The sequence below is a fragment of the Hyperolius riggenbachi genome, chromosome 6, assembly GCF_040937935.1.
Source record: "Hyperolius riggenbachi isolate aHypRig1 chromosome 6, aHypRig1.pri, whole genome shotgun sequence".
NCBI classification, from domain to species: domain Eukaryota; kingdom Metazoa; phylum Chordata; class Amphibia; order Anura; family Hyperoliidae; genus Hyperolius; species Hyperolius riggenbachi.
In genome coordinates, this window is record NC_090651.1 from 356613377 (window position 1) to 356639209 (window position 25833).

Genomic DNA, 25833 nt, shown 5'->3' on the forward strand with positions numbered 1-25833 from the left:
CGTGCATTTAAACATTTTGCAGGGATTTGACTTTAACGATTTTGGCCTCGTAAGTCCTTCAAAAAAAAAATTTGACAACAGAAACTGCTCCATAAACAAACCCACTAACAATTTGATAGGCTAAAAACCTGAGACGTCCCTGGTGCACTTTTAAAGAAAAGGTAAAGATTTTTAGTGGGGAAGGGGTAACTATCTACTACTGATTGGGATGACTGGACTCCATTTTTTTCTCTCTCTGCCTAAAAGAGTTAAAAATCAGGTGTGCAAGTGACAGTTTCTGTCTGGGTCGGGACCGGGTGGGATTATAGCGTAAACCTTACTGATAAGGAATTACAACCATAAACCACTTTCCTAGTAGAAAATGGCTTTCGGCAGGAAAGAGATAAAAATAGTTCCTAGCTTTTACTTAGCTCTAACATACCTCAATGCATGCATCATTAAGCAGACACTTATAAAGTAGATGTAAAAATAAAACAAAACAGAGGGATATCTAAAAAAAAACCAAAACAATTGTTTATCTCAGTTTAATTGTTACTTCGGGTTTCCTTTAACCATTATGCTAGCTAGCTACTATTTCCATAGCAGCATGGTTAATTAAAACTCAAACACTGCCTTCTGCTCTCAATGTTATTGGTGAAAGATGGAGGATGACAACTACCACTAACCATAATAAGAGATGGCCACAACAGACGAGGCTGGATGTTTAAAGAGAAACTCCAACCAAGAATTTAACTTTATCCCAATCAGTAGCTGATACCCCCTTTTACATGAGAAATCTATTCCTTTTCACAAACAGACCATCAGGGGGCGCTGTATGGCTGATATTGTGGTGAAACCCCTCCCACAAGAAGCTCTGAGGACAGCAGTACTTTTGACAGTTTGCCACAATGTAACAAGGTTCACAGACAGGAAATAGCTGTTTACAGGTGTCTCCAACGGCCAAAACAGCATGCAGCAGCTACATAACCTGTCCACAGTAAAAATGTCACCATGTAATAAATGCCAGAATGTAAATCAGGGAGAGGAAAGATTTTACAATGAGCAAACACTGACTAAATCATTTATACATAATTATTGTAAAAATGAAGCACTTTTTTTTATTACATTATATTCACTGGAGTTCCTCTTTAAGGACACCTGAAACAAGAGGGATATTGAGGTTGTCAAGTTTATTTCCATTTAAGCAATACCAGTTACCTGGCTACCCTGCTGATCCTCTGCCTTTAAATACTTTTAGCCATAGCCCCTGAACAAGCATGCAGCAGATCAGGTGTTTCTGACATTGTCAAATCTGACAAGATTCGCTGCATGCTAGTTTCTGGTGTGTGATTCAGACACTATTGCAGCCAAATAGACCAGCAGGGCTGCCAGGCAAATTGGTATTGCTTAACAGGAAATAAATATGACAGCCTCCATATAGTTCTCACCTCTGTTGTCCTTTAAACTCCCACAATCTGGCTGCACACATTGAGAGCATGGAAAAACAAGGAAGCATACTGTGTATTTCATTAAAGACCTGTCCACAAAGCAGTGCGGTGGGTATTTTGTAAGCTTATAAACGCACGCTGCTGCGGTTCCTCACCTGGAGGGATCAGAATGATGGGCTAGGATGTTGTAGCATCCAGTGATCAGATTCTCGTAGACTCTCGATAAGAACTCGTCTGACTCGGCCGGTCCGAGGACTCGCTCCAGCGAGGTGCTGCACAGCTCGGCCACGCTCTCCGTACTGCTCTCCAGGAGCAGAGGCAGGAGAGACTGTGTCAGCTGTCGGGGGTTCAGGTCCTCCGGACACCATCTACAATAACAAATACATCAGTAATATATCCAGATAGCCTGGAGGGGCGTACAATCATCAGTCGCAGCAGAACTTACACTATGAGGTCCCCGGTCAGCCGCACCAGAGACAGGAGCACGTGTTTGAGTGAGGCGGCCAGAGACAGGCTGGGACTGCACAGGGTACCCAGGTGGGCAGCCTGAACCGCACTAATGTAGCTCTCTGATGGGATGGTGTCATTGGCAAAGGCATTGCGCTGAAAGAGGAAAGAATGGTTTTGTAATTATCAGAATGGTTGCTGAACATTTACATAGCACCAGCATATTACAATAGCACAAAGTACACACACATATCCGCTATGAACGCAGCTGCCAGGCTCTTTCACTCCCCCCGAAACTCTTCTTCACAAGTCCGTTGACTGGCTCCGCCCCCCTCAGAATTACAGTCACATTGCTAGGCCTGGCATACAAATCCATCCACCATATCTCCCGAAACTCATCTAGAGATACTCCCCAACCCGCTCTCTCCACTCCTCCAACACTCTACAGATGTCCACCCCTCACATCACTTGCGAAGCTCCAGGACTTCTCCAGAGCAGCCTCTACTTTATGGAACTCCTTGCCTCCCCCAATCAGGCTTCACCACTATCTTCAACTAACTCAAGCGAGCCTTTAAGACCCATCTGTTAGCTCCACCCCATTCCTTAGATATACACCTCACTCTCCCTTTTTAAAAGGAAATTTGGCTGGCTCCATATTCCTCTCACTTCAGGTGTACTTTATGTTGGACTCTCTACTAGATTGCTTACAGTTACGACAGAGGCTGCAGCCCTCACTCCCAATATAACCTCGTGGTGACACACAAACACTCACCCACGACCCGATGCTGGGAAACTCATTGGTGTGGATGTTGTTCCAAGACTCACACAAGGTTTGCACAGCAGTAGGCAGATTCTGAATCAGCGCAGGTCCTGAAATGGATATATATCAATGAGCACAAGTGAATAGCAGAAGCTGACATGTGAGTGAGCAGCAATTTTAACACCCTCTCATTCCACCATGGTAGTTGAAAGTGGTGTAAAACTCAGCATTTCTTATTTGCTCTAAAAGATTATTTACAGCATAAAATCTACTACCACAAAAAAAAAAAAAAAAAAAAAAAAAAAAAAAATTTGTAGCAGTAACGCATTCAAACAGTTAAACACAGGACTTGCCATTTCAGTGGAAAGCTTGTTGCCACATCCGAAGAGGTGATAACATTATCTTTTGTTTAAATTCCTTTGTCTGTTACAATTAGTTAACGTTAGCAAAATGCTGAAACTGAGCTCTCTCTGCTTCTGGTATATGTGCAGCTGAGAAGTGATCAGTAGAAATATTTTAATATCTAAATATAGCAGCTATGCAATAAAACCTGGCAGCATTCAGAGCAGGTAAACTGTACTTTGGGAACTTGCAATTTGTAAACAGACAATACTACTTGTGCACAAAAGCAAATATGGTAACTGTATGTGTAATAAAGAATAGACTAAACTTTAAGAAGTCCTGTTCTTCTATTAACTTCCCTGATGGTATTCCCGACTCAGGCTTGTGGTAAAAAAAAAATGCTGTGAGCGGTAATCCCCAGCTTGGGTCAGGGCAACCTCCAGGCAGGTTACTAAAGTGCCACCCAGAGGACAGGAGGAAGAAATGCAGCGCTGGATCTCGGGAAGGCGAGTTCTGTGCAGAGGCTGTTGGAAATTCTCTGGGGTATGATTTTTGCCAGATGTGCAAATACATTTCAAACCCTGGCATAACAACTTTAAAGCAGCCCTGAAATGACTCAAAAGAAAAACTGAAGGTGGGCATACATCTCTCAACCTAGCGGCCGATCGACCATCCGATTCGACATAGGGTTAACATCAAGTGTTAGGGCAGCCAGCTGACACAACAGAGATTACAGTTGTGATTAGTCACAGATGAGGGGGAATTAGACAGGCTAAACTATCTAAATACATACAGGGGGCCTTTCTCTGTTTTCCTTCTGCCCTGTGCAAGAGTTCAGGTCCACTTGCCCAAAATCTTGCCCTGGTACAGGTGTCCATCTTACCCAAAGTGTTGGCTTTGCAGCGGGAGGAGCCGATGGCCAGCACAGCAGCGTAGCCCTGCAGTTTCTTCTCATCGGTGCCCTCTTCAGGCAGGCTCTGCAGCAGGTAGCAGCGGGTCAGGGAAGCGTACATGTCTAGCAGCTGTAAGGCTGCCGGCAGGAGGTTCTTGGCGACTTGTGACGATTTCTGAGGGTCAGTCTCTGTGGACAGTCTGGAGAAATGTCCGTCCAGGGACACCTGCACCTTACAGATGACGGCATCCAGCGTGTAAATGCACTGCAGATTCGGACCCTTGCGGAGCTGCTCAAATGTATATCCATTAGAACTGCAGTACGTGGAGATCTGAAAGAGTATAGTGACATCAATGAGGCCATCAAGCAAAAGCACATGTTGCCTAACCATGCAAGAGACTTCCTGCCAGAGGATAAAGACTGACCGCTCACACCCACCTTCAGACTGATATACAATCCTGTATCAAATCAACAACACAAGCCTGGATCCATGACAACTAAATAGAATCAACAGCAGTTGGCAACGGATCTAAAGGAGTCCATACATTACTAAATTTGTGGCATCAATATCCGGCCAATTGGATCATAAAGATCAAATCTGGCAGAGATTGAGGCCGAAACGTGGCTGCCTGGTCTTATTTCGATCGATAAATCTGGCATGCTTATATCGCTGGAACCGGCCTGGTCAGGTGCGCTGCAGAACCGAAGTTTGATTGGCTAACAGACCCACAGCCGGTCTCCCCTGTGTAATCACGGAACCCCTTGAACTGTGCAGGGTGTTGCAGTAGGCCTGAACGATTTATCGTTTTTGTATCGAAATCGCTATCACGGAAATGGCGATTCCGTGATCGCCAAAGCGGCGGTTTTTACGATATTCTGCTGACCTGCGCAGTAGTAGCAGTTCAGCTGTGTCTTTCTCCCGCTGTGCGCAGCAGCAGCTCCGTGTACAAATAGCGACGGCTCCTTATCTCTCTTCTTCCGCCTAGTGCCTCCTCCTCCTCCTGTCATCAGCTGACCCAGCGGCAGACTCTTGCTCTCTTATTCCCTCCTCCTAGCCGCATCATCAGGTGGGCGGGCGGCAGACTCCGCCCACAGGCTCTCGCTTGCTTTACTTCTGTTTTAGCTCATATATAGGTGTCAAAAAGGCTATATAGGTAAACCAGGCTATCGTCTGTCTGACATTTCCTCCGCATAACAAAGCAGCTCCCTAGGTAGCTGGAAGCAGAAAAGGAATTCCCTCCCTCCTCCCCCCTTCCAAAGCAGTCACTGCCAGAGAGAGCACATGGATCTGCACACCGTGGGGGGAGATTCAGTAGGCAAGACTGAAGTGCGTGATGGTGTGTGTGGATAAGTATGTGTGTGAGTGCATATCAGTGTGTGATGCAGGGTGTGTGTGTTTCAGTGAGTGCTGGATAAGTGTCTGTGTGTATATGTATATCAGTGTGTTGTGTACTGCAGGATGTGTGTGTATCAGTGAGTTCTGCAAGAGAGAGAGTGTGTATGTGCGCGCGTGCTGCAGGATGTGTGTATCAATAAGTGCTCTGATGGAGTGGAGATGGAGAATTAAGTGTGTGCGAGTGTATCAGCGCAACCCCCCACACGGCTTATCTTTACCCTACCTACCCCAAGCCTAACATTAACTGTCCCCACCGCCTCTGTGACATGTCATCACTCATATCCCCCCTATAATAATAAGTGCCACATGGGGAAACAAGGGATAGAAGATATGATAATCTCCCCGCCAGCCCTCATTGGCTCTCGACTTTGTCTACTTTTTACATTTTGGCCCCCTGTCTGAGTTTGACATCTCCTTGTCCTAGTACATCATCAGCTGGGCGGGCAGTAGATATTATAGAAGTTGTGGTAATACTGTTCAATACCTTATTACGCAATACTTCTAGCATATGACAGTCGAGAGTTTTTGACATTATAATCATACAGCGATTGTGTGACTATGAGGTTCAAACTAAAACTACTCATTGATCAAGTGCCAATTTTTCTCCATTTGTTTATACTGTCACTGTTGGTCAAGAGCTTGGCCAGTTTATGAAGCCTTTAGGCTTAGGATTTATCACGGCTCTGCCCCAGCTCCTTGGCACAGAGGAAGTCTGGATTAGGCACATGCTTAAGCTTGATTTGAAGAAAATCGTGAATCGAATCGAAATCGCAATTTCTGACAGAAATCGTGCGATTCAATCTTTTCCTAAAATCGTTCAGGCCTATGTTGCAGGCTCACCTATCACGCCACCTTCAGTATCTAACATCTTTCTCCATGGCCACTGGGGGCGCCTGTACCAAGTAACCCCACCTGCAAGCGATTGGGATACAGGAAACAGGCGCCTCCCAGTGGACATGGAGAAAGATGCGGGATACAGGAGGAGGCGTGTCAGCAGAAAGGTGAGCCTGCAATACTTAACACAGGCCCAGGGGGTACACATTACATGGGGGGGCAGCCAGTGAAAGCGGCTATGCAGTTGGAGTTACACTGGCAGCAATAGACCCCTCTGGTCGGATTAAATCAGAGAGGGATTCATCCAATGGTCAACCTTATGTACGGTCAAGGAGATCCAAATAATGCTGAGCAGGTGCAAATTTATCCAGCTTGGAAATGGACCAATCAAATGCAGCAGAGAATTAGGCACTCCCACAGTAGTGGAAAGGGGTTACCAAAATTAAAGAGAAACTCCAACCTAGAATTGAACTTTATCCCAATCAGTAGCTGATACCCCCTTTTACATGAGAAATATAATGCTTTTCAAAAACAGACCATCAGGGGGCGCTGTATGACTGATTTTGTGCTGAAATCCCTCCCACAAGAAGCTCTGGGACCAAGGTACTCTGGGCAAACTGCCACAATGTAACAATGTTCACAGACAGGAAATAGCTGCTTACAGCTGTCTCTAACAGCCAAAACAGCTAGGAGCAGCTACATAACCTGCCCACAGTAACAATGTCACCATGTAATAAATGTCAGAATGTAAATCCGGGAGAGGAAAGATTTTACAATGAGCAAACACTGACTAAATCATTTATACATAATTATGGTAAAAAATGAAGCACTTTTTTTTACTACATTATTTTCACTGGAGTTCCTCTTTAAGTCTGGTGAGTGTACATTTCTTCTTTTATAAACATTCCGCTCCCCCAATTCCCTCTTCATGGGGACTGGTGCCCAAACCTGGAACCACACATGCATTGTACATTATGTTCAATTCTACTTGAAGATCACTCTCCCCTCTCACCTGCCGGGCAATGTATTCTTCTGCCACCTCCACATCGTACTTGATGGAATAGCACTTTGCTGATATCTGTTCTGTCAGTGAAGCGGTTTTCTCTGGCTTCATTCCCTGCTTCAAGAGATTGTCCTAAACACAAAAACAAGTATGAATGAACCGCCTGCAGGAGACCAGAAGGAGCTCAGAGAAGGACAGACAGAATTAGCAGAGCTAAGATCCATACCCTGATCCAGATCTGGTAAGACAGGACTTTCATGCGGGAGGCCCAGCGCAGGGTGTGTAAGATTTCGCACTCGCTGGGCCCGGACACATTCTGTGACAGCTGCTTTATGTAGAGCTTAGAAGGGGGCAAAATACCCAGAATCCGCCACAGTATAAGGAAGTGATACTGCAGAGCACAGGCCTCCTGAAATACAGAAAATAGCATTCCATATTTAGAAGGCTTTATGTGATAATTCACCTAGTAAGCAGTGATCAAAATGAAAATACAAAAAATGAGAAGGGAAAAAAAAAAAAAAAAAAAAAAAAAAGGAGGAACCCCAGAAACAAACCAGGTGGGAGGCAGATAAGAGAGCAGTGAGGGCAGTGAGCAAGCACAGGCAAAGAAAAGAGAAATGACGCAGAAAAGAGAAAGGGGAAGAGATCGTAACAAGACTACATATACTCTGTACAGAGCTGCAGAAGATGTCGGTGCTATATAAAAATACTAAATACTAATAATAATAAGAGGAAAGAGAAATGAGAGGGGAAGAGAAAAGGAAGGGGGGAGAGCAAAGGAGGAGGAGGGAAAAAGCAGGTGGGAAGGAAGGGGGGGGGGGAGAGATGAAAGAGAGCAAGGGAGGAGAGAGAGGAAAGAGCAAAGGGGGGGAGGCAGGAAGCAAGAGGAGGAGAGAGAAAGGGGGGGGGGTGAAAGAGAAATAGCCGCAAAACTGAAGGACATGGAGGAGACAATCAAGGACTTTCAAAACCCTCTGGATACACCAATCACGGTGCAGGAAATAAGAGAAAGAACAAAGCTGATAAAATGTAAGAAGGCTAGCGGTACCGATGGCATCCTGCCAGAGATTATCAAATACAGCCCCCCGGACATACATGAGGCACTCGCAAGACTATTCAACCTTATCCTGAGGGCGGGCTCCTTTCCTCAGGCCTGGAGTGAAGGCCTCATAACACCCAACTACAAGAATGGAGACAGATATGATCCAGCAAACTACAGAGGAATCTGTGTCAGCAGCACACTGGGGAAACTAACAGCATCATCAATAAGAGGATCCTCTCCTTCCTCACACAGCAGGACGTACTCAGCAAAAGCCAAGCCGGGTTCATGCCAAACCACCGCACAACCGACCACATCTACACACTGCACAGCCTCATCAAGACCCATGTCCACAACTCACGTGGCAAAATACACGCTTGCTTTGTTGATTTTAAGAAGGCGTTTGACTCAGTGTGGCACCCAGGCCTTTTCCTAAAACTCCTAGAGAGTGGAATAGGAGGAAAAACCTATGATGTTATCAAGAGTTCATATACTGGGAACCAATGCAGTGTGAAAGTAGATGGGAAGAGAAGTGCGTTCTTCAAGCAGGGTCGAGGAGTCAGGCAGGGCTGCAGTCTGAGCCCAACACTCTTTAACATATACATTAACCAACTGGCTGTAGCCCTGGAATCCTCCCCAGCTCCAGGCCTCCTCCTGCATGACCGTGAGGTGAAGTTCCTGCTGTATGCAGATGACCTTGTGCTGCTCTCCCCAACAGAGAAAGGACTACAGGACAGCCTGTCAGTATTGGAGACTTTCTGTACCACATGGGCACTGCCCATCAACCCAAAGAAGACAAAAGTGATGGTGTTCCAGAGGAAGAATGGAAATAAAACTCCCACCTCCTCATTTATATTAAATGGCTCCCCACTGGTGTCCACTAACAGCTACACCTACCTGGGGCTGGAGATCAACCAATCAGGAAGCTTTAAACCAGCAGTACAGGCCCTGAAAGACAAAGCCTGCAGAACATTTTATGCCATCAGAAGACAGCTTTACCACCTAAAACCACCAGTGAGAGTGTGGGCAAAGATATTCGACAGCATCATCACCCCAATCCTGCTCTATAGCAGTGAGGTATGGGGCCCGGTCACCTACCCTGACCAATCAAAATGGGACTCCAGCCCAACAGAAATCTTCCATCTAGAGTTCTGCAAGTATCTCCTCCAAGTCCATCGAAGCACTTCAAACTCAGCTTGCCGGGCAGAGCTAGGCAGGTTCCCACTATGGCTTACTATCCAGCAGAGGGCACTCTCATACTGGGCGCATATACAGAGCAGCAACCCCAGCACTTACCACCATAAAGCCTCACTGAGCCAGGGGGGCGAGGCCATACCACGCGCTCTCCAGCAAAGCATCAGCAGCCAGCCCAGCCAAGGCCACCAACACAGGCTGACAAAAGCCCAAATAAAACAGACTATAGAAAGCTGCAAGGAACGATACATAGAGGAATCGAGAAGTGACATAAAGAATTCCAAGAAACTCGCTGTCTATCAATCACTACAGAGGGAGTACACAATGGCTCCATATCTGGGGAGGCTACATCACCACAAAGACAGACAGGTCTTGAGTTTGTACCGTCTGAGTGCCCACAGCCTGGAGATAGAGACAGGGCGGCACAGACAGACATGGAAGCCCCGGGAGGAGAGACTGTGCAGACAATGCGACCAGGAGGTCTTGGAGGATGAGGCCCACTTCCTGCTACACTGCAGCAAATATGCACCTGTGAGGACCGCCCACTTCCAGAGACTCTCCGCCCACATCCAGGATTTTACCTCCACAGATGAGGAGAGGAAACTCTACATCCTACTGGGGGAGGAGGAAACAACCGTGCAAATAGGAGGAGAGGAACATGATACCACATGGACTGTATTCCCCCCCAATACCCCCCTATGGACTGTATATCCCAGTCCCCCATGCTGTCCCTTACATCCTCCACACACCTATGGACTATATACCCCAACCCCCTTTATCCTTCCCTTATTCACACAATTCCCCCCCCCCCCCCCCCCCCATGTTAATGTTTTGTTTTGCTTTGGCAATGCTAAATGTATTTGGTCCTGCCAATAAAGCTTTTTTGGATTTGGATTTGGAGAGGAAAAAGCAAGGGGAGGATAGAGAGGAGAGAGAAAAGAGTGAGGGGAGAGTAAAGAGCAAGGGAGGGAAGAGAGGAAAGAGCGTGGGGGGGGGGGGGGGGAGGAAATTGCAAGGGGGGAGAAGGAGGAAAGGGCAAGGGGGAGGGGAAGGAAAGAGTAAAGAGCAAGGGAAGTGAGAGAGAAAAGAGCAGCGGGGAGGGGGGGGGGGGTGAAAGAGGAAAAAGCAAGAGGAGGAGAGAGAAAAGGTCGAGGGGAGAGTAAAGAGCAAGGGAGGGAAGAGAGGAAAGGTGGGGGAGGGGGGGGGGAGGAAAAAGCAAGGGGAGGAAAGAGAGAGGAAAGAGCAAGGGGGGTGGGGGGGGGGGGGAGGAAAGAGCAAGGAGGGAGAAGAAGGAAAGGGCAAGAGGGAGGGGAAGGAAAGGGCAAGGGGTGGGGGGAGGAAGAAAAGACACAGGGAGGTGGAATGATAAAGGCAGTGGAAGTGATAAAAGAACTTGAGAAAGAGTTGGTAAGGGAACACAAGAGAGATATGATATTACATAAGGCAATTAAGAAAAGGAATAGGCGTGCGAAATCATGTAAAAAGTGAACTTGCATAAAAGAAATAAAAAATCAGAGTAATATATTGAAATAAACTGGAAAATATTCTCGATTCTAACCAGGGCCGTGATATTCTTGCTCTCGTTTCTTCGGACTGTATCTAACTGAGATCCAGCAGCCAGCAGAGAAATGAGGGCCGTGTATAGATCTTCATACTTCACGGCTCGAGAGAAGAGGACTTCACAAACCTGAGAGACAGAGAAGAGTGAGGACTTTGCTCAGCTTGGTGTCCACTACAGGCTTCCATACTAGAAGCAGCGGATACTACCTCAGTGTCCAGCCGATTCAGGTCATCTTCAGAGACCTCCTGAGAGAGGATGCTGTAGAATCGGGGCTGGGGAGCATTCTCTGCACCAAAAAATAAAAACCCAGTTATCTTTCTAGCTCAGCAGAGCAGCAGGTAGAATACTAAAAATGCACAGATTTGTAGATCCTTCCACCAAATGTATAGTGTACCCGAGGCAACCCTCAGGTATGCAAACCCATACTTACCTGAGAGGGAAGCCTCTGGATCCTATACAGGGTTTCCCATGGCATCTTCCAGTCCCCCATTACCACTCGAAGACCTCACAAAGATTTCCAACAAGGGTGTCTCGTAAATCTGATCGGCGCCACGTTCCTCTTCAAGCACAAGTGTGGCCGCGCCTGAGCAGTAAGCTGGAGCAGCTTGTGCTGGAAAAGGAGCGTTGCCCTGATGTTACAGGGGGGTCCAGGCGAGCGTTGGCAGGAGAAAGGAGGACCCGGGAAGCCTCTATAAGACCCAGGCCTCACTCTCGTTAGGTAAGCAGCTTTGGCTCGGGTTCACTTTAACCACTTCGCCATATCTGGACGCATATATCCGTCCAGATAGGCAGTGGTGCTGCAGCCGCTGCCCCCCCCCGATCAGTGAATGGGAATATAATTCCCATTCACCGATCCAAGTCCCTGGCAGAAATACCGACGCTTTCTCATCAGAGAGCGTGGTATTTCTGCCCCCAGGAAACAACTTCTCTTCATTTTAGTTCCTAGATGCGACATCGTTCGCATCTAGGAACTTTTTGAATGTGGCCATCTTGTGGCCAAATAGTAAACTGCACCCACATACCTGTATTGAATAAAAAATACATTATTTTACATCTAAAATTGGCTATTTACCTCCCAAACTAAAATTACCCAAATACATTTTTGTATTAAAAAAAATAATAAAAAAAATGACAATTAAAAAAAAACAAACTACATAAATAGTTACCTAAGGGTCTGAACTTTTTAAATATACATGTCAAGAGAGTATCTTATTACATTTTTTAAAATTATAAGCTTGTATATAGTGATCGACGCAAATTGAAAAAATGCACCTTTATTTCTAAATAAAATATCGGCGCCATAAATTGTGATAGGGACGTAATTTAAATGGTGTAATAAGCGGGACAAATGGGCACATAAAATGCATGGGTTTTAATTACTGTAGCATGTATTAATTTTAAACTATAATGGCTAAAAACTGAGAAATAATGTTTTTTTTCCATTTCTATCTTAGTCTTCCTGTTAAAATGTATTTACAGTAAAGTGGCTCTTAGCAAAATGTACTACCTAAAGAAAGCCTAATTAGTGGCGGAAAAAACGAGATATAGATCAATTAATTTTGATAAGTAGCGATAAAGTTATTAGCGAATGAATGGGAGGTGAACATTGCTTGGATGCATAAGATTTTCGAAGCTGTAGGCTGAAGTGGTTAAAGGATACCGCAACTGACATGTGACGTAATGAGATAGACATGTGTATGTACAGTGCCAAGCACACAGATAACTATGCTGTGTTCCTTTTTTTCTTTCGCTGCCTGAAAGAGTTAAATATCAGGTATGTAAGTGGCTGACTCAGTCCTGACTCAGACAGGAAGTGACTACAGTGTGACCCCCAATGATAAGAAATTCCCCTTTTTTACCTCTTTCTTGCTCTCAGAAGCCATTTTCTGCTAGGAAAGTGTTTTATAGTTGGAATTTCTTATCAGTGAGGGTCACACTGTAGTCACTTCCTGTCTGAGTCAGGACTGAGTCAGCCACTTACATACCTGATATTTAACTCTTTCAGGCAGCGAAAGAAAAGAAGGAACACAGCATAGTTATCTGTGTGCTAGGCACTGTACATACACATGTCTATCTCATTACGTCACATTTCAGTTGTGGTATCCTTTAAGACTAATCTCTCACCTGAAGAGCAGTGTTTGGTCCAATTTTCTTCCACTTCTTTAAAGCCATAATAGTGAGGTGAGGCACGTCCTGACCCTTCCTGGGAAACTGCAGAGCCGAGGGGAGGTGTGAGGAGATTATGTTGCACCTGTAAAAACAACAGATTTATAACTTTACAGTGTATTACCAGTTCACTGAGCTCACATTCTGATCCTACCATAGTCTGTCTAATGTCCTGCCATATTCTGTGTTTATATAGCACTGACATTTCCTGCAGCACATTACAGAGTACATAGTCATGTCACTGACTGTCGTCAGAGGAGCTCACAATCTAATCCTACCATAGTCACAGTCTAATGTCCTACCATATTATTATTATGTATTTATATAGCACTGACATCTTCTGCAGCACTTTACAGAGTACATAGTTATGCCACTGACTGTCCTTAGAGGAGCTCACAAACCAATCCTACCATAGCCAGTGTCCATCAAAATCTAGGGCCATTTTAGAAAGAAGCCAATTATGTGTATGTTTTTGGAGTGTGGGAGGAAACTGGATACAGGGAGAACAACTCCATGTAAAGACCCAGTGCTTTAAAGAGAATCTGAAGCCACATTAAAAATGGCTTTTTAGCTTATATTCAGCAGGGGCATGCTTGCCCCAGCTAAAACGCTGCTATCCCACGGCATAACAAGGGGTCTTTACCCCTCAAATCCCCCCTGCAAAATCCACGACTTTCTTGGTCATGGATTTTGCTGCCCCTGTGCGCTTCCATGTGAGGCAGGGCTTACACGCGCCTGCCAGTGGTGGATCTCCGCCTCTCCCCCGCCCCTCTCAGGGAAGGGAGACTAAGAGGGGCGGGGGAGAGGCGGAGATCCGCCGCTGACAGACGCGTGTGAGGCAGGGCTGCAGCTCATAACCCTGCCTCACACGGAAGCGCTTCCCGGGCACCACGGAGGGGATTTGGGGGGTAAAGACCCCTCGTTAAACCATGGGATAGCATGCCCCTGCTGAATATAAGCTAAAAAGCCATTTTTAATCTGGCTTCAGACTCTCTTTAAGGTGAGAGTGCTATCAGGCCTATCAGGCCTCCTACATCTCTTCTCAGCCTATGTCTTGTGAGTTATAACACACTTAATTTAATTCTTTATGGAGCTTCATCTTACAACAAAGAGCAAGAAAAAAAGTAAAAATATCACTCAAAAGATAATTTCTCGCCACTTCTGCCCTCCCCCATAGCGATGCCTAGCTTAGCAGCCCTGGACATTTTCCATAGGTTCCCCCCTATACATACCTGCTCGAATAGGTAGAGAGGTGGTTTGGAATACTGATGCAGGAGGTAGTCAAACACCAGCAGAAGCCTCCCGAGGAGTAGAGGGACCCCCGGCAGCTGTGACTCCAGATTATTGGCCAGATCCTGTAGTGTCTGTATACAAAGCAGAAGGATGGTCTGGCGCCCTCTGTCCGATAAGTTGTGAAAGATTAAAAGCAGCAGCTGAAGATGATCCACATTCACGTCGTCTGTATCTCCAGGGACCACTCCCTGCAGGGCGTTCTGTTTCAGGGTTCCAACAAATCTTAAAAAGGATACAAATAATATTAGCAGTGCAGTGTTATTAAAAGTCAGTACTGACGACATTCAGCTACGCTAGTTGCATCCACTGCAGCAGGCTCACCTCTCCCAGACCCGCAGACACTCCGGGACATCCGGATCCCCTTGGATGCTGGCCTTGTGCTGCCAGAGTAGGAGAAGGCGGGCCAACACAGACAGGCTCTGAGGATGGATGTAGAGGGGCCACGGACCCTCACTCAGAGGAGCAATGCCGAGGTGCTGCAGAAGGGCGCTCTGGAAAACAAGAGAAGTGCACAGAAGAAAGAGATGATGAGCCAGGAATTTGCACTTAAAGTGGATCCGAGATAAAAGTTTACTCATTGCATAGTTGTGTTCCTTTCATATAGTTTATAGGGCATTCCTCAAGCCAAATACTTTTTTTGTTTTGTTTTAATACTCTGATTCCCTATAAACTAAACAAGCCTCGCCCACAGCTCCTCCAGTGCCTTGGCACTCTGAGAGCCATGCAGCAAGGGCATATGGGAGCTTAGTCTGGGCAGGAGGAGGAGGTTATTAGCTAGAGATTTCAGAGGCAGAGGGGAGGAGGAGAGGGGGGTGAAGTTTCACAGGCTGAGGGGTGGAGATGCAGGCAAGCTTGCCTGTGTAATGTGACAAACCGAACGTGGCTGCTGTCATTGCATCACAGGAAGAAATAATCATATATTGTTGAATCTGTTTGCAGCTAGATTTGCTGTGTAAACTATCTAAACTTTAGATAAGATATACAGACAAGTTACTTGTTATAGTTAGTTTTTCATCTCGGATCCGCTTTAAACTCAGCTGCATCGCCATCCAAACCACCTCACACAATTGTGGCTGCAGGCTGGTGAGGTGAGGTTTGTATTGGTAATTTTACCGCTATTTCACTACCAGGTATTATTGGCACCCAAATTACCGCAGCACCCTTTTTACATGTACATGGAGACATCTTCCTATAGTACCCCTTTAACCACTTCCCAACCACTTTATTTACCCCTTAAAAACCAGAGCAATTTTCCCATTACACTCCTCCCATTCATTCGCCAGTAACTTTATCATTAATTATCCCACCGAAATGATCTAATTATTTGGGGTGGGCGGGTTACCACAAATTAGGCTTTCCCATGGTAGTAGTTTTTGTTAAGAATTATTTTATTTTATATGCATTCTAAAGAGAATAATAAGAAAATAACTGAAAAAATGTCTCAGTTTTCAGCCATTATGGTTTTAAAATAAAATGTGCTTCAATAGATAAACCCAGAATTTGTCCATTTGTCCCGGTTATTACAATGTTTAAATTGTGTCTCTAGTACAATGTATGGCAATAATATCTTATTTAGAAATAAAGCGTATTTTTAACCTTCTGAGCGTTACGCCGCTCAGGAGGTTTTGCTTGCCTAAGTCCCCCGCTATAAAACAGTTTCTATGGATGAATAAGATGTTAGCTAGCACTAAGCTAACTAGTATGAGTGTGTAAATCCCCCCCCCCCCCCCCATTTGCCCAGAATCCCCTCGATCAATCAGCTCATACTTTACCCAGCCTGGCGCCAACAATTGGCGCAGCCTCCCCGCACAGTTCCGGTCTTCTCTATGGGGAGGATCGTACATGACGTCATGCGCAGACCCGATCCTCCCCATAGAGAAGACCGAAGCTGTGCGGGGAGGTTGAGCCAATCGCTGGAGCCATGCTGGATAATGTATAAGCGGCTGGATCGGGGGGATCCTGGGCTAGCTAACATCTTATTCATCCACAGAAACAAATCATTTTATAGAGAGGGACTCCCGAGACCAGCAAAAGCTTGGAAGCGGCATGCCTGACACAGTGTTGGGCATAACGCTCAGGAGGTTAATATTATATCAATAATTACAAGCCTTTATTTACAAAAATAACAGTAACATACCCTTATGACATACGGTACATATTAAAAATTCCCTAAGGTAACTTTGTTTTTTATGTCTTTTTTTTTTTTTTTAACAAGTGTTTTTATTTTGGTAATATGGGGCAGGGGTGTAAGAGTTTAAAAGCTAATAAATATGCTTTTCTTTTTAAATATGATAGTCTGTGGGTTTTTGCATAAAAACTTACTTTTTGGCCACAAGATGGCACCACACTCAATTCCTGAGTACTGTTAACAGCTTACAGGAAGTATTATGTGTATCTGTTTACTTTCACTTTGTAAATGAATGCAGGCATCTCGCTGACACCAGCTTTCATTCCTCACAGGCACTGTGATCGGCTATTGGGAACAGGTGTTCCCATTCACCGATCACAGAATGGCAAGATGGCAATGGAAACAAATGGTATCGGCGCAGCGATCGCGAGTTAAATACACAGGTACGCATACATAAGCCCATGGTTGTTAAGTGAAGTTTTCAGGGATAAAGATATCTGTACCAGCGGTACGAAAGCATTTAAAATGAATTCTCAAGCTAAACTTCTGCAGACAAGTCTATTAGCGGCAGAGTACCTGTAATGTCGGGGACTGGAGATCAGACGTCACCAGGCAATGGTTAAACTGGTACAAGGCCATGGCAAAGTCCTCATCGGATGAGCCTAAGACCGCAAATATACAACTGTGTAAATAGAGAGATCCGTATAATAATGCTTTCGCATAAGTTTGCCTCACGTGGACTCACCTTTCAGCCCATCCTTGTCTACGTCTTTTATAATACAGGCCAGGGTAGACATGTGCTGCTCGGTCAGTGAGACGCTCAGGTAGTTTCGTATGAAGTTGCTGCGAGAGTTCAGCATGCAGGTGGTGATGAAGCTCAAAGTGTTGGAAGCGAGGCTGAGAAACTGAAAGGAACAAAAAGGTTTCATCATATTTCAACAATCCATTACAAGAGTGGCAATTCCCACAGAAGAGAACACATTAAAGGAGGCTTCTGGGTGTTCATACCAGTTCAGGATCCTTGCGGCTGGCCAGGATGTTGCCGTTTCCGGCAGCATTTTGTTTGCTTGGGCTCTTGGCTCTGGGTGAGCTCTCGAGTGGAGGAGGAGGTGGAGGGGGTGGAGGGACCTTCTCTTTGGTTGGAGAAATGGTCTCTTCAAACCACTGTCCGAGGATCGGCTCACTGTCGTCATCTGGAAGGACAAAGAAAAAAAATATCAGAATCAGCATAAGTTACATGCTTTCATTTATTAAAATTAAATCTTCCTATTCCCCCACCTAACGTAAAAATGTATCACCCCATTCCCTGTAGCCTTTTCATTTTCACCACAAGAGTACAGTGAGGAGGTTAAAAACTTTGAGGGTCACATGCCTCCTAACCTCCTAATTGGACAGCCACAATCTCAATGATTTGACCATTCTTGTCTATTTACCAATCCTACCACAACACCCCTTTCCCACCAACCGACCCTCATACGGGAGGGGCAGGTGTAGATGTAATGGTCCCGCCACCTTTCCACCAGTAGTACAGAGAGGGTAGGATTATTGTGCACACAATTTCTCCTTTATGAAATGACAGTTGGCAATTGGGCTGTACCAAAGACAAAGCAGCCCTCTACCAGAAGCAGAAAGAGCTCCAATCATGACTTCACTGTAGCTTCAGGGAGGGTTTGCATAAGTATTAGGTGGGATTTTTGGAAGCGGAGGTGAGGAGCTCTTCAGGATAAGGTTCCAGAGGTTGTGTGGAGTCGGTGGTGGTAGAGAACAAAAATAAATAAGCTTTCAACGACAGCCCTATTTAACAGAAGACTTCCTCCTCTTGCCAGGAAATCAGTATCCGTCTCTTCAGTGTACCACTAAGCTAGATCCTACTCAACAATCTCAGTCCTGCTGTAGGCCGAGTGTAACATCTCCTTCCAATTCTTTCCCCCAACTCCTCTCTGAGGACAGAATGGGCAGGTTTTCTGTCTCTTTTAGTGTTCCATTAAAGATGCTTTTAAAAGAACGTTCCCAGTACCGTTACAGTGGTGTCATGAAAGGTGACAGACATGGTGACATTACCTTGGCTGCTGTCCTCCTCCGTGCTGCTGAAGTCATCCTCATAGTAGGTATTGGAGTCAGTGGAGGCGCTGGCATCACTACTCACCGAGCCTTTTCTCTGTCGCTGTAGGACGCAGGCCTGGACAACGGAGAATTATACCATTTCAAGTACATGAGGAAATAAAAAACATATACCTAAACACATTTTCCGTTTAATCTCCACAACATTTTGCTAAAAGTGTGAGAACCAGCTACGACCACTGTCCCAAGGATTGTTTGTCTGTTTACACAGCCCTACTTACAAGTGGAACTGTGCAAGCATAGTTTATAAAACCAGCTCAAATCAAGAACAGGGTGCTATACTGGGGGTGGGTGTTCTTGTATTATTTGGAAAGGGAAGTTTCTGTTTGCATTTTAAGGGTAAGTCTTGTTACTGAAAGAAAAAAAAACCCAAACAAACATCCTGTTAGCTTGGCTTTACAGAACAGCAAAGGCACACAGTCTAAAAATTAGGGGACATATAGGGATCTATTTTAGAAAAATATATATATTTGGAACACTATCCATTGTTAGGCAAATTTTTTTTACACCCCCATTTTAACAGGGAGCATAAAAAACCTGCTGTAAATTGCAGGACTTTGCATCATGATATTGTTTTTTATTCCAGTCTTGCTTGTGGGGTCATAGGTTCTATATCTACACAGTCGGTCAAAAGGAAGGTTCAGCACACAGGCTATATTTCAGGAACTGCGCAAGTATATTGTCCCACAATCGATTCTGGGCCAATCTGGTCCCCTTTGTCAAGGCAGTGACAAAGAGGACCGGATTGGCACCAAAAAGTCTGTTGCCTGTAACAGTCAGATGTCTTTTTGTGTGCGATGGGACAATAAACTTGAGCAGTTCCTGAAATATAGCCTGTGTGCTTAGTCTTCCCTCTGATGGATACTTTTGTCACAAGGGTCCAGCACCGGTGCTTACTCACGAGCGGTGTGCCATCCTTTCAATTGTACTATTATATTCATATCTGCATAGAGGGGGTGACTGTTTTGTGAAGTATCCTCTTTTGTTGTTTCTCCTCACTTTAAAGTGGATCAGAGATAAACTTTTACTCATTACATAATTGTGTCCCTTTAATATAGTTTATAGGGAATTCCTCAAGCCAAATACTTTATTTTTGTTTTAATACCCCAATTCCCTATAAACTAAACAAGCCTCACCTCCAGCTCCTCCAGCACCTTGGCACTCTGAGACCCATGTATCAAAGGATTATGGGAGCTCAGTCTGGGCAGGAGGAGGTTACTAGCCAGAGATTTCAGAGGCAGAGAGGGGAGGGAGCAGGAGAGGGGAGTGAAGTATTTACAGCCTGAGGGCTGGAGATGCAGAGCAGCTTGCCTGTGTGTAATGATCACAAGCACAACATGGCTGCTCTCATTGTATCACAGGAAGAAATAATCATATACTGTTGAAGCTGCTTGCATCTAGATTTGCTGTGTAAACTGTCTAAACTTTAGATAAGATATATAGACAAGTTACTTGTTATAGTTGGTTTTTCATCTCGGATCTCTTTAAACAAGAACCATCAGAACAATGTATCATTCCTCCCTGAAGTCCCTAAAGCCAGATGCAAGACTAAAGCAGAGCAGTACTTGTGCAGACCCCCGGCTCCTCTACAGTACAACAAGCTGAGGCTCACCTTGCGGTAGGATGTGGACAGGACTGTGAAGAGCAGATTGGTGAGGGGAATGGACTCAATGAGCCTCTGTATTCTCTGGATGGAAGTACTCTTGGCTGTAATGCTGAGCTCTGCAAGGGGCACTTCTGTATCCCAGGCTTGCTGCAAAACAGAGGGAGGAAAAAAAAATATATTTCTCTATACTATATTACATGGTGCAAACAGAGTGACCATAGACCAGGACAAGCAGGAAGGAAGTAATGCGATTATAGCACATAGGTGAGAAGGTCACATATCAATTCACACAAAGGAGGATTGAAGGTGAAAGTAGGCGTCGGCATTAGGCCACAAGACGACATGACTCGCTCACCTTGTGTAACGTCTCCACCTGCAGGTCTTGAAAGAGAGAGGTGAGCAGCTTGATGGCGTGGTTTGCCAGGACGACTGACAGAACCCCAAAACCTTGGTGCCTGTTAACAGAATTAAAGTGAAATTTAACATGCCTGTGTTTTATCGACCATATGACGTCACTAGCCACGGGTTTCTCCAGGGTTAACTCAAACCTGCTGCCGCCTATACCCGATACATTCCGCGTCATGTTCAATCACATTCCACATCACTTCAAAACTTCCTGCTTCTGGGATTGAAGGAGGAAGTATTGAAGAGATAGAATGTAATGGAATGTGATGTGAAAAACATTGGCTATAGGTGGTGAGAAGGATGAGCTGACACCTACCCCCCCCCCCCCAATAAGTTTAAAGGCTCTGTTTTGTTATGAATGTGGAATGTGAACACAGTGCTAAAGCCTAGTAAAAGTGTTGATCAGACATATGTACAGAAAAAAAAATTGTGAAATTACAAATTACATAAATTATAGGCTTAACCAATAAGAATGTTTGGATAGAGTACATGCTTACTATGTTAGATTATGGTGTTGATTATATGTATATTACACATTTTCTGTTTTATGTATTGTTATAAAACTTTGAAAAATAAAGAATCATTAAAAACAAAAAAGAAAAGTAAAGTAAAAAGCAAGTATCTACAACATTGCATTTGTGAAATGCCAGGAAGTTGTCACAGAATACATGTATTACAGCGCAGGAGATTTGGGGCGCAGTCGGCGCCACCATAGACCGTAATAGGAATTACGGCTATAGCGGAGCAGTGAGTAACTTCGGTACCGTCAGAAGACAGAACTGGAGTTACTTTTAAAACACTGTAGTTCGGCCGTCAGCAATAGCTGGAAGCCAAATTACACCATCCCCCACTATCCACGTGGACCTGGAGGGGGAATAGTATTTACCGCTGCCGGGATGTGCAGGAGCCAAAGTCTCCAGACAGCTATATTTCTTGTACGAGTTGTCACTCCTGCTGACTGGACTTACCCTTTGCCAGGCCCCAGTTTTGGTGAGCCGACTCCCTCTTTGGCTCGAGTGATATCTCGGACCCGGAGTGCCGCCAGGGGGTCCTTCTCTTTGCCTTTATCTGCCAGGGCGGTGGGGCTGAGATTCAGGATCAGGTATAGACTGTTCACCAGACACCAGGCTCCCAGCAGCTGGAAGTTCTGATAATGCTGAAAACCACAGAACCAAAGGATCAATACATCACGTTAAAAACATGAACAAAAACAATCATTTGCTATGGAAATACGCATTGGCACAACGATTCCAGCCTCAAACAACTAGGTCGTTACATGTCCTACCAGTAACATCACACCCCAAAATGTGTCTGCTTACAGTATGGTCTCAAATAGAAACAGATAAAAACATTGCACGCTCCTCTCACCTCTCCTCCAGCTCGCCTCGAATTGTTGATTGCTTGTCCAATCATGTCATAGATCTCCAACTGCAAGACAAGATTTCCAGAGTAAATATCTGCATGCTGATAGGCTGAGACAGGACAGGCACAGGCCCCTCCCACTTACACATTTCTGCACAATGGTGGCTGCGTCGTTCTCGTAGTCTTCTTCCTTGCAGCTGGTAGATCCGGTTCGAACCTGCTGCGTATTTCCAACATGGAGGATGGCCATGCACGTGGCCACGCTGACACCTAAAGACAACATAAGAGGTGTGCAACTACAAGTATATCCTGAAACATCAACACTGATCCATGAACCTTACTGAAACCTGCAGTTGGTCGGGCTATGTACATGAATGTATGCATTGCAGCACCGGCACTTCCTGCAGTGATTGGTTGGTAGTTTACCTGCGTACAAGCAGCTCAGAGCCAGAAGCGTGACGTCCTTCAGTCGCGGGGGCGTCAGCGGCTCCATAACCGGAAGGGACAGCGTGTCCAGAGCCATCGTCACATCGATGACCAGAGAGTGAAACCTATAACACAAGGAACCCAAAACTGACCTTGTAGCTTTGCAAAAATAGTGACAAGACAATACAGTCAGTACAGCGCTGGGGAAGACGTCAGCACTAAACACTTACATTTAAATAGCGCAAAAATAAAAAAAAAACACAGCCTGCCAGCACTGATTAGCAACTGGCAGGCTGATTGCTGGGACCCGCTGTGTACAGTGACGGGAGCTTGCTCCATTGTTCCTCGCGAGATGATGCACATATGTGTCGCATGGGAACGAGATAACTGCTGTCCCACCGCAATCCTGTTTTAGGTAGTCGGGGAGCAGTTAAATGCAGATCACCCAGTACTGATTTTATGCATTGCGTGTGGGTCTGCCCGCAGGTAAATAAATACTGCAAATCAGTGATACATTTCCTAAGGGATATCATAAAACTGCTCGATTACTGTTACTCTCTATTTTCAATTATGTATGCTGGGAATTGTGGGGGAAATGTCATGTGGGGGCTTCCTCCAGCCCCCGAGGCCACTTGGTCCCTCGCTGTCTCCACCTTTCCTCCACTGATGGCCCAGGTACTCTGGCCGTGTTGTGAATCGAAACACGTGCGCTCCAGTTGCACTCTCCCACGGCTAGGAGCATTCTGCGCAGTAACTACTACTGTGCAGATGCAGAATGCAACTGGGGAGCGTGCAGGCATATGCGATGAAGCACGACCCGCCGGAGATACGATGAGAGACCGAGTGGCCTCAAGGGGGCAGGAGGAAGCCCTCGGTATAAAACCTGAGACTTCTTTCATCATAGGTTCACATTAACTGATAGATAGAGGCGGGTCAATTTAGTGCTTTCACTCTATAAATAGACTCACTAGTTGCTCAACCAATTAAAGAAATTTGATAGTGGCTTAGATGGATGGAGTCCTCGTAAAACCAAGCTTCCTAATCTAGAAATCAATGTAGTGGGGGTACTGGATTTGAATTAGTGCTAGTCTGTAAATATATAGGAGTACAAGTTCCCTTGCATGTTGAGTACTACTGATGTGTGACTTCTTATCACCCTGAACTAATGCTATTTTGATCATGAATAAGAATTTCTAACGTCATTTTACCATGACTCTAATGAAGCTGGTTTGCATTTTTTTTATTTATTTTTTTTAAAAACTTGATGCCATGTGCTTAACATCTTTTGACTAAAACTCAAATTCTCATATAGAAAAAAAAAAAAAAAAAGGAGTGGCAGGTCCATTCTCACCCATTGCGGACAGCTGTGGCATCTCCGACTGTCGCTGGCATGATGAAGAAAGAATTGGCTGAAACGGCGTCTTGAAAACGGTTAATGTATCTCAGGAAATATGGGAGGTTTAGGCAGACTCTGAGCAACTTTTCTGACCCACCTGAAACAACGTATAAGAGAAAAAAAAACAATAACCAAATTAGTAATAAGATCCTGAGGAAATGACATCACACTGAGGACAATTATCCAAAGGAGACGAGCAGTGAAATCGGTTTGTGTTTATCACACGTCAGTATCGAAAAAGTCAATTTTCTAAAAAGTTTGCTGGGAATTGTAGTCCCATATCATTAATGATCAAATATCGCATATATTCATTAATCTGTCCTAGGTTACCATGCCATACATAAAGTATATAGTCTATAAATGCGTTTGCGGAGGCTCGCTCCAAACGGGCTACGAAGAGATGCGATTTACTTCCCCCTCTCCTAACTCACTAAGTGCAAACATTTGCCTTGTGGAAAACAGCCTTTCTTGATCTCACTTTTTATAGACTCTGAGACAAAGCACTTTCAAACCAAAATCATTTTCAAACATATGGATACTAATAACTATTTGAACTACACTATGTAAACCCTGATTTTAAAAGAGAACCCAAGGTGGGTTTTAAGAATGCTATTAGGACACAGGTGCTGGATCTGCATACAATGACCAGCCTCTGTGTCTGTACTGTGCCCCCCCTGCGCTCTGCTGTCCCCCAGAAAAAAAAAAAACACTGTGCTAGCGACATGCACCTTGTCGCTAGCAGGCTGTTTACAATTGTGCTGCCTGTCACCGCCGCTCCCCCGCCTCCTCTATATCGCCGCTCCATGCCCGCATCCCTTCCCTCCAATCAGCTTACGGAGGCAGGGAGGGAAGGGACACAGGTGGGGAGCAGCAATATAGAGGAGGCGGGGGAGCGGCGGTGACAGGCAGCACAAAGGTAAACAGCCTGCTAGCGACAAGGTGTATGTCGCTAGCACTGTGTTTTTTTTTTTAATCTGGAGAACAGCAGAGCGCAGGGGGGGTGGGGGCACAGTACAGACACAGAGGCTGGTCATTGTATGCAGAACCAGCCCCTGTGTCCTAATAGCATTCTTAAAACCCACCTCGGGTTCTCTTTAAAACATTCCGTATAGGCAATTTAAAAGTAACCTGAAGTGAGAGGGATATGGAGGCTTTCATATTTATTTCATTTTAGTCCCATGTTTCGCTTCCATTGCAAGTGTGCGTTGCATTACCACAGGGTAACAAAACTGCAATGCAAGGCAATGGAGCCTTTTAAACTTACCGAAACGCGTTGTGCCAGAGGGTTTCATCCCGCTGCACAGCCAGCAAGGAGTTACTGCACACAGTGCTTGGAATAAGTCAATAGGTGAGATACAAAAGTGACATGAATGTCTGATTGATTGATTGATAAGAGATTACTGTTCACAGTATATATGTTAGCTTATTTTAGTGTTGGATGTTCTATGATAGTTCATTACAACACTGGCAGTTATTCAAAATAACACATTTGTTCATTCTCATCAAAAACTGGCTATGAGATATTTCTAACCATAACGCTCTCATGGAAGTTTGACCATGAGAGTGGTGCTATCCAAACATAACATTCTCATGGAAGGCTGACCATGAGAATTTTGCTATCTACAATACTAGGCAAAATATGAGATGATGTGCAAGTTCTCACATAGGCAAAAATAGTCAGATGTGTTCTGTGACGTTTCTAAAGCACGTTGTGATCACGCAGTCATGTGTCTTGTCTGCACAGGCGCACTGATACAAGCACATGGTGATCACGCACCCTTATCTGCACAGGTGCATGGCTGAAACATGTTCTACGCCTGTGCAGACATTGAATTCTGTCTATATAAAGGAGGGGGGGGGGGGGACGGACTTTCGAAAGACAAGCAGACATTCCGTCGCCAGGTATTCCCCCTCTGAGGTCGATGAGGTCCCCCGATCTTCTCTGGGTGATGCTACAATACTTTGTAAGAAATAATATTGATGCTCACGAATTACTCAAATACAATGTAACTATGATTCTGCAAGCCTAGATACT

At 45.1% G+C, this 25833-nt stretch overlaps 1 protein-coding gene across 16 annotated transcripts in view; it reads right to left on the bottom strand.

Moving 5' to 3' along the window:
* The window catches only part of UBR4 (ubiquitin protein ligase E3 component n-recognin 4), a 185801-nt gene that overhangs the window by 144782 nt on the left and 15186 nt on the right, over positions 1 to 25833 (bottom strand). For all 16 annotated transcript variants that reach the window (XM_068241725.1, XM_068241728.1, XM_068241727.1 and 13 more), the window contains exons 7-28: positions 23754 to 23895; positions 22403 to 22527; positions 22122 to 22246; positions 21983 to 22042; positions 21583 to 21770; positions 20565 to 20664; positions 20216 to 20356; positions 18544 to 18661; positions 17491 to 17675; positions 17228 to 17387; positions 17059 to 17144; positions 14676 to 14845; positions 14294 to 14576; positions 13020 to 13146; positions 11102 to 11181; positions 10893 to 11021; positions 7328 to 7510; positions 7111 to 7233; positions 3860 to 4199; positions 2647 to 2744; positions 1873 to 2030; positions 1583 to 1795 (exon numbers count right to left, since the gene is read on the bottom strand). In XM_068241725.1, coding sequence (XP_068097826.1) covers positions 1583 to 1795; positions 1873 to 2030; positions 2647 to 2744; positions 3860 to 4199; positions 7111 to 7233; positions 7328 to 7510; positions 10893 to 11021; positions 11102 to 11181; positions 13020 to 13146; positions 14294 to 14576; positions 14676 to 14845; positions 17059 to 17144; positions 17228 to 17387; positions 17491 to 17675; positions 18544 to 18661; positions 20216 to 20356; positions 20565 to 20664; positions 21583 to 21770; positions 21983 to 22042; positions 22122 to 22246; positions 22403 to 22527; positions 23754 to 23895 — 3334 coding nt within the window. The remainder of the gene's footprint in view (positions 1 to 1582; positions 1796 to 1872; positions 2031 to 2646; positions 2745 to 3859; positions 4200 to 7110; positions 7234 to 7327; positions 7511 to 10892; positions 11022 to 11101; positions 11182 to 13019; positions 13147 to 14293; positions 14577 to 14675; positions 14846 to 17058; positions 17145 to 17227; positions 17388 to 17490; positions 17676 to 18543; positions 18662 to 20215; positions 20357 to 20564; positions 20665 to 21582; positions 21771 to 21982; positions 22043 to 22121; positions 22247 to 22402; positions 22528 to 23753; positions 23896 to 25833) is intronic.